Source organism: Hirundo rustica, chromosome 2, assembly GCF_015227805.2.
Source record: "Hirundo rustica isolate bHirRus1 chromosome 2, bHirRus1.pri.v3, whole genome shotgun sequence".
Lineage (NCBI taxonomy): Eukaryota > Metazoa > Chordata > Aves > Passeriformes > Hirundinidae > Hirundo > Hirundo rustica.
The window spans coordinates 84,988,588-85,002,244 of NC_053451.1; the positions used below are offsets into that span (position 1 = coordinate 84,988,588).

Consider the following 13,657-nt stretch of genomic DNA (forward strand, 5'->3'; position numbering starts at 1 on the left):
AACTTTGTTTTCTGTTTAAATCAGTGGTGAACTCATGGGACAAACCCAAGGTGCTGCTCTATTTTAGTGTTCATAATAGATTCTTAGTATTTAATTCTTCTTTGCCCTACGTCTTCCTCTGAAAGAACAACTGATGAGCACGTAATGCCTTTATAAAGCAGTTTAAAGAAAAAGAACTGCAGTATCTAAAGCTCATTCTCTGCACAGTCCTGTTAAGTAGATAGAAAAAACGATGTGATGAAATTCAGTAGTGGTTGGGAAGACAGGCATGAACCTGAGTCACCCTAACCCAGGAAATGGTCAAGTTTTTAATCAGCTACCATAAGTCTCCACAGAGACTGTGGTTTTTTTAAAAGCTATGAATTATAGATTGATCCCACCTAAAGTGTTGAAGTTAACCTTTTTTAAATATCAGCCTTCACTGGCTTGTGTTAGTTAAACTTACATTTCATTATCCATCTATTCATCTGCATCGGCAGCAGATGGTTATCAATAATTTCTGGGTTAACAGCTGGGTTTTGCTTTCTAGCATCTGCTTAAAAGCACATTTGCTATTGCTTCCCGGTGCTCATGCGCATGTCATTAAGACCCTCAATCCAGTATTCCTTCTCTTTTATCATACCTACTGCCGCTGTATTTCGTTCTTCCTAACAAAGCCTCAGTTCAGCTTTCTTGAAAATAATTTGAGAGGTTTCTGGCAAGTCTTGCATTTGACCATTTCTCACCAATAAGTACTCCACTGGAGCAGTGTCTCAGTGTGTGCTTTGAATCCTTTCAGTAGAGCTGCATTTCACACTGGAAAGTTTGGCATGTGATAGGAGAATAAACTAACTTAAATTCAGGAAATTATTAAAGAAACCTGGTGCTGTTCTTGTTATATTTCTTTATTATAAAATATTGGAAAGTATGTTTTTCCTGCAGCTGCCTTGTTAGTGTTCCAATATTTAGGTAGTCCTTGGCATAGTTAGACTCTTTAATTTTCTTTTTTTTGTCTGCTTCCAGGTATGAAGCAGAACTGAACCCTGTAAACCATCAGAAGGCCAGTGTTCTAAAGTATCAAATGGAGAAAAGACCATTTTTTGAAATGCCTTCCCATCTGGCTGATGTAAACTTGGATGACTATGACTATGATGAGGATTTTGAGTAGAGGTTACTTATGGTCAGCACTTGCAGAAGAGAAGGGACAGTCTGCAGCAGGTCTGCTTCACACTGATACATTTCAGTGGGGTTTGTTTCCAGGGAGTCAGCTTAGTTTTGTGCTAAAAGTATCTAATCACTACACTACCTTTTAAGTAAAAGAAGTGCATTTATATGGAATGATGAGATTTTTGTATTTATTCAATAGTTTATTGTTTGTAAAATAGATTAAAATATTTATTTACAGATGTTGCATAATTCCTTTTTGGAAGAGTAACAATAATTGACTTAAGAGAAAAGTTATCTACTATTTTTAAGAGAACTGTATAATTCTCTTGAAGTTGATGTGTGGTGCACTGACCATATCCATCTCACCTGAGAACAGGTATTTGTCCTGGTATGGGAGGTGAGGAGACGATTTACACCTGCAATGTGCTCGTGCTCATAGACAGCCCTCTTTTAGGTTTCATGCCTTGGCAAGCAGGAGATAAGACAGTGAGTGCACAGTTCAGCACTCATTTACAAGCAGAGTTTTGTTTGACAAGCTGTGCATATTAGTAGAATACACTAAAGTGAACACCCAAGACAAGTTGTTTTTCTTCTCTGTGTAGTCCCCAACTTTAATTTTGCATGCCCTTTTAAACTTCAGTCTTTTCGTTGATGTTAATCATAAAAATATTATTTAACAATGAAGTCTGAGTGTTCATACTTGATCCAAAATGGGTGTGTTAATTCATGCAGAAGGAACCAATCTTTTTTAAATCCTTTGTATAATTGTTACTTGATCAGTGATGTGCACTAATTTGTTGTGGGCATTCAGTGCTTTTGTCTGTCCTCCCCTTTGTTTGTTTGCTATTGACACATTCCATGGATATTCATCAGTGTCACAGCAGCTTGAAATTGTTGCCTCACTCTTAACTGTAAAACAGGGAAAAAAAATGTACAAAAAGATGTAAGTTATTTTTTTGGTTGCAGTGTAGATCTTTTAAAATGTTTAAAAAAACTGTTTGTATTTTTAAATAAAGATTTTCATACATGTAAGTTAACAGTTCTAATTTTTACATACTGCACACAATTCACGTCTTACTATTAAAGACCCATTCACCATAGGATGGGTTACAGGGGTATGCAGTCTGGTTGGGTAATTACAACAACCTGCATATGCAAAGCAATCAGCTTCTAGCAGGTTTTTCTTCATCCAAAAGAGTATTTGCTGAGCAGCTGGGAGAAACCTGTTGTGCTCAACTCCTCACCGGCTCCTGCGCAAACCTACACACCTGTGTATCAAGAAACTCATTGCTGAAGTGCTGGTGAACCTTAGTGAGGGAAAATCAAGTAATTTTAATACCATTTGAAAGATTTTGGTTAATTATTCCAGTTTTATTAGAGACTCACCAATGTCAAATTTCTCTAGGGTTGACCGGATACCTTTCACTAACTGCCCATGGTTTGGGGCGTTCAAACAGTAAAGATACACAGAGCATTCTGTTAAGCTCTGTTCCCTCAGGGAAAGGATGACCAAATGGTGTTCCAGAAGAAGATCCTGAACATCTGTTGCACTGAAAGAGATGCTTTTTCCTACCTTTTTAAGAAGGGGGCTTTCCCAGCATGCCAGTGACATGTCTGTCACACATCACTATGGTGTAGGCTCGATCGCTTCTGCAGAGCCTGTAGAAGTTGTTGCCACTTGGTGTTTAATGAAATGCCTGTTAAATCCTGCTCTCTATTATACTTGTGCTAACCAAGTCCCTTCTTTCCTAAGTAGAACATTTTTCTTAAAATACATGAGCTTATGAGGATTAATGTACCTTGTCTCTGCAGGGTAATTCCCATCCCTACCCCACTGTTAAAAAAATTAAAGCATCCCTCTGCTTGATGTGGTTCCAGGTATAATTGTTTTCAGTCAAGCTGTCTGCCTATCTGGTGCGTGCTTAGGCGTAGATCCACAAATCATCCACAGATGCAATCACAGGGGACCCCGAGAACCACATTAGCTGGGGAGTGGTACCTCCCTTGTGTCAGCCTGCACACCCAACTACGCACAAGGAAAATCATGGATTCACTGTGGCCGCTTCAATGTACCCAATACCTGGACAACAGTCATGGCTTTCACTTCCATCTTCATGGGAACTCCCTGCTCAGCCTAATAACAAATGCAAAGGCCAGCACAATTGCTGCCATTCTTTCTCCAGACAGAGTGTGGACATATCACTTAGACAATCAGTACTAATGGAAAGCAATAGTTCTGTAGTTTATTTTACACAGTTACAATCAAAAAAATATATAAAATAAAGCTGATATGATTACTACAATGTACAATTCCAGGGAGCAGTGAGAAGGGTCAGCGAAAGCAGCCTGCACTCCCCAGCCTACTGCCACTGAAACACTCTTGAGTGAAGATCATTTGGAAAATCTTAATGCAAAAAACCCTCTATTTTTGAGTGGCCATCTTTACAGTCTATTTACATAGTCTTTCCAGGCTTTTTCCAAGTAAACACCACATGATCACTGTACAAAGGACTTCTTCCAGAGGAAAATTGTCAGCTGGTCCACTTTTTCTTCTTTGTTACTTTGAAGCCTTGACACAAGTTTCCCAGCAACGTGTCCTGATGCTTACAGACCGCTAACCACATCTCTCTAAGCAATGGAATTCACAAATCCTTTCAGATGATTGATCCAGGTTTTCCATTTTACAGGCAGGAAATGGCACTTGCCATCACCCAGCAGGTCCCAGCGTTCACAGTTGGGCCAGGCTCCTTTCTCCCTCACACCGGGTGCCAGGAAACATAGAGATCTCCATTTGGTTACCTCGAACGGTAAAGAACACATCCAGCAGAGCACTGCCCCAGCATGCTTCAAACAAGCTTCTCTCACCTGCTTCACCGTGTCTTTGATTCATTGTTTGTCAATACCCCAATTCCAATCCTTCAGCTGCGAGCTCTTCCAAGGCAGCATCAAGGATCAGGATGCAGTTGAGTAATGATGCTCAGAACACCCAACCCTAGAACTGCAGCAGCCACCTCAGTAACGCCCACAGCCAGCAATGGTGAGAAATCAAACACAGTGCTACCAGCTGGTTTTGGGTGGATGGCCACAGACACAGAGACAATTTGATCCACGTCTCCTGCCATCTCAGTTGATGCTCTCATACCACATTGACAAGGTAAACAATTTGCAGAAAAAACATAGCATGTGCTTCACTTCTGTTCATCCTCTGTGTCTTAACTGTCCTACATCACAAGAAGAAAAAGAGTGTCAGTCCTCTGCTATAAAGGAGACATCATGTAAGAGTCCATAAAGAATCTGAGTAACAGTAACCATTCAGCAGCTTAGCCATAGAGCTAGCTCTTAAAAAGAATTACAGCTTCCACAAAAGGAAAGAAGCATTTCCATGCCTCAAAAAGCCTGGAAAAGGCACCATACTCCATAAGTAGTGCAATTTCTGTATGGTTTTGATCTTTGTCCATGGAGTTAAATTCTTCTATTATCTAGCTTCAGCAGGAGCAGCTTCACCTACATGGGCCAAACTATCTACATTTTAACTATCTACATTTGACTCAAAGAAAAGACAGAAATCCCTTTTTTTTTCCCTTCTAGCCTTCTTTAAAAATAAAAGCCCACCATATGTTAAAAAAACCACTGGCTGAACTTTACAGCAAAAACTCATTTAAAAAGACAAAAATCATGCAGTCTGAATGTGGTTGTTAGATTCCAGATAGCCAGAGTCACTGGAAATCAAGGGGTTGCCCGACTCAGTGCAAAAATACTGTCTGCCAAACACTGGGTTATGTTCTGAAGTGCAGAGAGTGGGGGGAAATACAGGCAAAAAACCCGAAGGAACTGCTCTACCCCCTGTAGTGGCTGACACAGAAACCCTTAGGGGGCAAAAGGGTTGTGATTAGCTGAACCACAGGAAAAATCACGATATTTCTTTCCCCCCCACCACCCCTTTTCTTGTACAGTCACTCCACAAGACCCTGCTGTACAACATCCTGTCTGAGTCCTTGCACTCCACTGGCCCAAAGTGATGTCTTAAGTTTTAGTTTTCATATTTTCCAGACTCTGTACTGTATTAGTATATAACTAAACTTTATATAAAGTATTAGTGAGTTCTCTTCACAGCTTAGACAAGACAATCCTTTTCTAGCCCAAGAACCAAGGACACCATTACAGCTTCAGGCCCAAAAAGTGTAAGCAACAGGGAACTGAGGAGAGCAGCCTGGGAGGACGGAACTCCATTATCTGAAGATGTAATTGGACAATTAACCCCAATATGTAAATGGACCAAAAATCAAAGTGTAAAAACACGTGACCTGTTGTCTGTCTTGGATGTAGCCTCAGCCGGGCTCTTGTACTGCCCAAGGTGTATTCTTTGAAGGCCTTTTTAATAAATACCAATTTTACTCCTCTAACACTGTTAGGCTACCTCTGTTCTAGGTAGCCTCTTGAGGCATCAGTTTTTGGTGACTCTGCTGGAACAGCAAGGCATCTGAAACTAGGGCTAAAGTCCTTCCCTGCTGCAAGGATCCAGTCCAGGGCTGAGCTGAGACCCAGGCAGACAGCTGCAGCTCTGCCAAACGTGGATCCCAAAGAAAATCAGTGCCCATGAGACAAGCCCCTGGCTATGCTGGTTGCCACTCCAAGCCCACAATGTTCTCATGCTTGCCTTCAAACCCTCAGTTTGTTCGGGGACAATTTAATCTGCCCAACAGCCTTGACTGGAAAAGGGCAAGTAACATGGGATACTCCAGCAAGAGCCCAGGGCTGTCCAGCGATCAGACACATTCCAAGTATTTCCATCCAGAGAGCACAATGCAAACACCATTTCTGAAGCAGATATTCCCTGCAGGCCACACAGCAGTGCCATCTCTGCAACGTGTCAGTAACATGAAGCAACTGCAGCAAATGCCTCTTAATAAGGATGCTTCACAGGGAAAAAAAAAAGGGGATCCTCCTCTTAATGCACCCTAAGTGGCATTCAATCCTTAAGAATGACCTAAGGATGTCTAGATGCTACAATTGCCTCTAAAATGTAGATCAAGCTGAAGGAGGAAACTACAGCTGCAGCTGGAAAGGGAAGAAGGCATCCTCCTTTTCTCATCCTGAAAAGGGCCTTTTGCTGCCACATAGCTACCCAGGAGACTCTGACCTGACATTCACCTACCTCAACTTACAGCTGTCCTCAGAGCTGGAAAACCAGCCAGAATTACCTGGTCTGTACCAATGACATCAACATCTTCAGTCGTGTCTTCTGCTGGACCTTCCTCAGAGACATCTTCCGTCTTAATCTCATCTTTGCTGGAAACAAAAACCAAAAATAGCTAAGTCTTGAGAAATCTCGTAACAGAGGCTGACATGGCACAAGTGTGCTTAAGGCAGTGTAAGTAGTAAGAGCTGCTGCTGATACTCCATGTAAGGTAGCCTAAAGTTACTTGCCCAAAATTTCCCAGTATGAAACAGGAATATGCTATGAGGAATTTTCAATAAAGCAATTCAGAAACAAAATACTGATTTAAACAGGGGCTACCTTCATATTTAATAAATTTTTGTTCTATTTTGCTTGTATTCACCAGGTCCATTTAACAAGTGTCCCAAAATCTGGAAAAGTATGCATCTTCTCAGGATTTGGGTTTCCCCTCACACTAATAGGGGAAATGGCACCTAACGCCTCAATAAATTAACTGAATTAAAGAAAAACACTGCAACTGAGCACTTTGCTCAAAAGTAGACTCCAGACTCCTTGTTTCTGCAACACCTCTCTCACATCCAAGTTGTGTGGAGTTTCCCTCGGGCATGTCTGCATGCTGCACACCAACACTTCCCTAGAAGAAAGCCATTGCATACGCAGTAGTTAACAGCAGAATCTGCAGAGACAAGAATGCTCTTTCATTTCCAGAGATGCAGAAAACACTTATTGTCTGGCTGCAGCAAAAAACCCCAGAGTAACCAGCGCCACAGATCTCCAATCTGGATACGGGAAGCGGGACAGGGAACCTTCCTCCATCCCCATCTTTTTCTCTGCACACCTGGTATTACTCCAAGAAGGCACAGAAGCCCTGTGACAGTAGCAGGAGAAAGCAGAAAATGCAGATATTGGACTAGGGAAACAAAAAAGCTTAACCTGTCCTTGGGACACAGCCATAAGAAAGACAGGAGGGAAAACACCCTTAGCTCATGGAGGTATTACAAAAAACAGAAGGCGGATAGAGAGACCCCAAGTGTCAATGCCAGAACAGGTGAAGGAGCTCGTAAGACATCAAACTCTCACCAGTATCTTCTACGCAGCCCTCCTGGGCAAAGGAATGGCAAATGTTCCTGCAAGCACATCTCCTGAGATTTCAGCCTCTTTCTGCTTTTCCCTGCTGCAGAGGGAAGCTGGGAAGCACACTGCTGTTCTGGGGCTTTACTTGCTGCTTCAGTCTGGCTGGTTTCAGGCAAAGACCCTGCAACAGAGAGTGAACGCAGTCATTCTGTAGCCTCACCCTCAGAGGTCTTGAGATGGACATTTCCAGTATGTTCCCCACAGCAGTAAAACAACTGGGCCAAGCTCCAAAGGACATCTGGAGCAAAGCATTCCTTTATTGAAGGAGACAGCTAAAAGCCACTTAAAAGAAAATCCATTTAATTTGCCCACTGGTCATTTTTGCAATCCAGATTTATGAACTTGGCCCTGGTCCATAACTGCTATCAGTACTGCTGAGTCTATATAATGCTCAAGAAAGGAGGGCCTTTAGGGACACAAAGGAACAAGCTCTCTGCAGGCAAGTCACTGAAAAGAAGATTTATGAGAAAGAATGAGAAAGAAACTAAAGGACACTGTGGAAAAATTTCCCTTCCTCCACATACAACTGCACATGTCCATAACACTTAGCAATTTTATTAGCAATTGTTTTCATAATGGCTTTATTACATTTTAACTAAGTCCCACCATATCCATGCAGTGAATACTTCATTACAGACTGGCAGTCCATGAATGCTGCCAGAGCCTGGATGCAGCCCATCTAACTATAATTCTTTAAGGTAGGAATATAATCTTACAGGCTCTCCAGAAATTCAACAGAGAGAAAAACCCTAGAAGATGATTTGGCCCAGATAATCTGGCCTGAAGATCTGAATCAACTTCTGGAAACACCTCTCCTGTCTCAATTATCTACAGGGTCTAAAGCAACAATGCCCTTAAGTTAACAATTAAAAGCAATCAACCAAGTCTCAGTGGCTCAGACAAATACCAGATGTTAGTACACAGCAGAATTCAGATAATCTTGAATTGTCCTCACTTGGAGTCCTCAGTCCAACCTTACTGCTATTGAGTGATCAAGGGACCTTGAACAACAAAGCTGAAGGCAAAAACCACAGTTCTAACTGGGAAGTCCACAACATCCAGCACATCATGGTACTGTACTGCTAATGCAAAGAATGAAATACATTTCAGCACGTGCAAATTTGCTACAGCAAAGCAAAATAGCAAATACAGCAGTTTTGCCAGACAGACAGACAAAGAAAATACAGCTGATCAAGAACTGGGAAGTTTTCATACCATTAGACAATTTCCTTTTAAAAGAAGATGTCTTAGATGAGCCCATAGGGGCCCACTCTCCCAAGCTGCCAAGGACAGAGCTCTCCTCATCTTCATTTGCCAGTAAAGAGTTTCTGTACCAGACCAAGGGCTGCCATTCATCTCCTCTGCAGGACAGTGGCTCTGTTATGTACCTCTGTAAGTAACTGTACCTGGGACAAAAACAAAAGCAAGCATAAGGAATCTCACTATCCTTCCCTTCAATATTTGGGGCAGGTATTGCAAGAAAGGCTTTTCACTTTACTCTCCAAAGGTGCAAACAGAACTGCTGAAGAGAAGATACTGTTTCTCTCTGAAATACCTGACATCTCTGAAGCATCTATTTAAAATGCAAATGTTTTCAAAGCTAAAAGAGGGCTTGAATTTTTAGCATTAGAAACAATACAGGATCCCCAGAAATTACAAAATTACGTCAATTTCTGTAAGGAGTTTCCTGTGCAGGGAAAGTCTGCCAATTGCTGCTGCCAGTAGAAACCTCAACAGAGCAGAATTCTGTGAGGATTCACTTCTTCTGGCAGCCTTTTCTACCTCATGGACTGAACACAAAGGAGATCCCAAGCAAGAGATGCTCCCTGTGACTCAGTAGTACAGGAAACAGTACAAATCAGGCAATGGGGGTTTTATACAATGAATTCCTGTTCTGTCAAAACTGAAAACAAGAACAACCAATTAAACCATTTTTCTATATTATCAGCTCAAATTCAATCCAATTCTCTCACTAAAATGTCAAGTGTCTGCAAGAAGCAGTTAACTGTGCTGCAGTTGTGACAGTACATGGGATGTGGGAAACATTGTCTCAAATCCCTGTTCTGTCTGATTCAGTCCAGAGACTTGACACTGGGCCTTCCTGAATCCCAGGCAAAGCTATATCCTTTCCTGGAACAAAAAGGCCTTCAAACACTCTATATGAAGAACAGGAGGACATTTCCAACAAAGTCCTTCTGACTGGTTCCTACTTAATAAGAAAAGAAAACCAAAGTCTGACGCAGGATTAGAAACTGGATATTCACCACATTTCAGCTACAGCTCATCACTTTAAAATCAAGCCCAGTGCTGTTAAAACAGACCCCACCTTAGCAAATACCAGAAGTGACAGTTTTAACGCCAGCCTGTGCAACATATTATTCTTTTTTTTTCTTTTTTTTTTTTTTTTTTTTTTTTTTTTTTTTTTTTTTTTTTTTTTTGATTAGGAGAGTGGCCTGGAAAATATCAGATGTTTCATTCGCTTTGCAAAACAAGAAAACCAGTGCTGAGAGGAGGTCAGGGTAAGCACCAACTCTGAAACAATTAGAGTCCTGCACTCTGGGGGCCCCAAGGGATCAAGAAACCCTGGTAATGGAATTTGTTGGTTTCAAACAAGCACATATTGTAACTACAGTTTCAGTGTTTAATCCAACTGCTATCAATGTCAATGGAAAGACTCCTACTGATTCAGGAATCAGGCCCTTCATGCTGCTTGCTATTCAGCAATTCATTTCTTGTGTGCATTTTGTGGCACAGAGCAATTGACAAGCCAGGTATTTTACTGCTACAGCCTGGGCAATTACAGGGGAGAGGGTTAAAGTCCATATACTTTGATGGTGTTGAAATACAGTCCTTTCTAACAAATGCCCATATTCTGTATCTCATCTGTTACAGGTACGTCCACGTATGTTAACATACAGACCTGGACATCAATCCCACTATTAATAAGAAAAATGAAAATAACCAGATGTTTGTTTCTCAAAGTTCATGTTGACCTAAAACATTCCATCCAATAATTTATGATGGAGCTAAATCTAAATATTTCTAAGAGGAAATATAATCTCCAGCCTCTGCAAGGCACTTTAGGCCTCCCAGAATAGAAACTATTATTCCAGAAACAGTATGAATGTACTTGTGGATAAACTGCAATTTCCCTTCTAGTGAATTTTATTGTTTCCCATTTGTTCCCAGCAGCAGAGGGAAGGCCCAAAGCAGTAAGAACTGAAGTCAAGTACATTCCCTGCTAGGTTCTGTTATTCCCCACAAAACTTTTCCATGAATACACCTACCTGAATGTATCAAATGTATCTGACACATTCAGGAATATACTTCCAGAATATATCCTCTGATCAAGAGGTTTAATATAGTCCTAGGAAAAAAATTATCAGGATTTAGCTTTGATCTGCCCCATCAACAATTAAATATTTTCCTCTTGTTTAATTAAAAACTACTCCCAGGAGGTAAATGAAATGACAGTTTTTCAATCAAGGATGGTTTAACAGAAAACTTCTTACTGCATGGGTGTCACCACAGCTTACAGCTCTTTAAAATACAGACAACATGGACAGAGTAATACAGAAATTGTCCAGACTGGGGCCTGGATCATTTCCCCTGTGAAGACAGGCTGAGGAAGTTGGGATTATTCAGCCTGGAGAAGAGAAGGTTCTGGGGAGGACTTACAGCACCTTTTAGTACCTGAACAGAGCTGACAAGAGAGCTGGAGAGGGACTTTCTACAAGGGCATGCAGAGATAGGACAAGGCTTTAAACTGAGCGTGAGTTTAGATTAGATATTAGGAAGAAATTCTTGACTGTGAATGTGGTGAGGCACTGGAACAGGTTGCCCACAGGAGTTCTGCACTCCCCATCTCTGGAAGTGCTCAAGGCCAGGCTGGATGAGGCTTTGAGCAACATGGTCTAGTAGAAAGTGTTCCTCCCCATGGCAGGGGGGAGTGGGACAAAACGATCCTTGAGGTCCTATGGATTCTATGAAAACCAATTTAAGTAGCAGATCTCAAAGATTCTCATCTGAGAAAAATGCAAGAATAACAAATGAAGTTATCTGTACCCATAGATTATCCACTTTAGGTTTTACAGAGTCTGTAATCAGTGTATGTTGACTATTTTTCTCCTGCATTTTGCATACCAGCTTTGAATCAATTTTTTCAAATGAATTGTCTGTGTTGATGGCAATCATTAATAAATTGTGTCATGTGAAGTAACAGGAAAATAAATAGATACTTTACTGCTCTTAAGCCATGTTACATAAACCCCAGTTGATAATTCCCATGGAAGTTATCCTCCAATTTAAGACAAAGCGACATGGGAACACGCAAGTTACACAGAGTTCAGAAAGATGTGATGGTTGGTTTTCTTCCATTTCTGCTGACTTCCTTTCAAAAGTAAAACTTTTCTTGTACTGGAGTGACTTGCTCAGAAATGCAAAAAGGCAGATGTCCCATGTCTTCAAATATGCTTTCAGGAAAATGGAAATACCTGATTTTTACAGTATCTGTAACTAAAATACTGAAGTGCAGAGATCCAGATACAAAATGAACAGCACTGACTAAGGAAGTAATGCTAAGGGTCCAAGAGAAGGAAGAATGTCACTTCTGTCTCAAGACTGATCAGAGCGGAGGCAGGTGAAGAAGGGTATAAGATACATACTCATACATCTCTCCATTCAGGTGCATAATACTGCACTGATGCCAAAAGAAGGCTATCACTCTTATAGCATTAAATGTAAATATTTAAACCACTCTAAAACATGGGCCCACTGGATCAGGGCATATTCCCATGTAAATAGCAAATTCTTTGATTTAAATATCTATATTATGAAGAGTGTCACATATATTTCTATTCCAAACACATTCCATGGAATCCACATAATTGAAGCCTGAAGTTGTGGAAATAGATAATTACAAAATAATGCTCGGTGCATTATTTCTTCCACAATCTTTTGATTTGCCTTTCTGAACAGAAAAGCATTCCTGCCACTCCACTAACCAGTCAAGTTGCAAATCTCTCTCACCAAATTAACGGCCTTTCCTTTAGAAGAATTGCCATATGTGGCCACAACTATGTGTAAGAAAAATCTAGAATGCTTATTGCACATACAATCTGAAATAACTACTACTACAAAATTCAACGAGTCTCAAACTAACAGCCTGAGGGGCAGACTGATTTCAGAGGTTTTCTGAAGAGCCCTTGAGCAAATTCTGCCACGCTGAAGTTCAAGTGTCCTTTGTACAGGGATACACAAATCACAAACTGTGTGTGATGGTGTACAAGAACTTAACTTACACTAGTCTTTTGTCTGGCTTTAGCAGCTTGTTGGAAAATTCACTGATGATTAACAGAAAGCTCAAGTTAGGAGGCAAGCATTTTCCATCTACTCCAGTAGCTCCGTGAAAAGCAAATTCAATCCCTTCCCTATTGAAAGAAAAACAGAAAAGAACAGTGATAAAACACATAAACCAGACAACTAACAAAAGCAATGACCATGGACAACACGATGTAACATGGCACATACTTGTGTATCATGGCTATAGATTCTCTAGATTTCACTTGGTCCCAGCCAAATGTCAGTGAAAAGCGACGAGCAAGTTCTTTGATGTTTGCAAAGGAAGGAGAGGAGTAGTCCACACCACTACTGCTGTCTTGGCTTTCTACAAGTGTCTGGAACAGCTGCAAGAGGAGTCTCAGATAAGCAAACACAGGTAATCCTACAGGCAAACAAAGCACGAGGCAGACAGAGAGACAGGCACAGCAAGCAACAGTCACCTCACACAGACAGAAGCTGTACAGAAGAGCAGGTAAATCACTTGCTTCTGAAGCACTGAATGGAACAAAGACAAGGAACTGACACAAAGGACACTGCTGTGCTCATAAAACAGGCACAAATCAAAAAATGAAAAATAAAAATGATGTGCATACACAGAGAACTGGTTCCTGAAGATGATGGTCCCACTGACTTCATCTCCTCTTGGGTTTTTCTGAAACAAGTCCCAGAGGCCTAATTTGCCTGAGATGCTTTTAGAGTAGTACAGTGCAGATACAAAGCAGCGAGTTTGGCAGCACTATAGTCCAATTTCGGAGAGTAAGAGTAGGTCAAAAGCACATCTTGAGCTCAATTAACTGTGCTTTGGAGTTGGTTTTTTTTTCTAACAGAATATGGAAGTAGCTTGTTCTCGTCAACCTG

At 41.0% G+C, this 13,657-nt stretch overlaps 2 protein-coding genes across 5 annotated transcripts in view; one reads left to right on the forward strand and one right to left on the reverse strand.

Moving 5' to 3' along the window:
• The window catches only part of PPP2R3B (protein phosphatase 2 regulatory subunit B''beta), a 47,840-nt gene extending 45,659 nt beyond the window's left edge, over positions 1-2,181 (forward strand). For 2 of the 3 annotated variants that reach the window (XM_040055472.1, XM_040055474.2), the window contains one exon: positions 1,003-2,181. In XM_040055472.1, coding sequence (XP_039911406.1) covers positions 1,003-1,147 — 145 coding nt within the window. In that variant the 3' untranslated portion in view covers positions 1,148-2,181. The remainder of the gene's footprint in view (positions 1-1,002) is intronic. The other variant, XM_040055473.2, reaches the window with a different exon arrangement.
• A 1,191-nt stretch (positions 2,182-3,372) lies between these two features.
• LOC120747800 (cohesin subunit SA-2-like) overlaps positions 3,373-13,657 on the reverse strand; it is a 58,288-nt gene continuing 48,003 nt past the window's right edge. Inside the window, exons 28-33 of one of the 2 annotated variants that reach the window (XM_040053847.1) lie at positions 12,989-13,143; positions 12,760-12,888; positions 8,675-8,865; positions 7,406-7,580; positions 6,302-6,435; positions 3,373-4,367 (exon numbers count right to left, since the gene is read on the reverse strand). In XM_040053847.1, the coding sequence (XP_039909781.1) occupies positions 6,303-6,435; positions 7,406-7,580; positions 8,675-8,865; positions 12,760-12,888; positions 12,989-13,143 (783 nt within the window). In that variant the 3' untranslated portion in view covers positions 3,373-4,367; position 6,302. The remainder of the gene's footprint in view (positions 4,368-6,301; positions 6,436-7,405; positions 7,581-8,674; positions 8,866-12,759; positions 12,889-12,988; positions 13,144-13,657) is intronic. The other variant, XM_040053854.2, reaches the window with a different exon arrangement.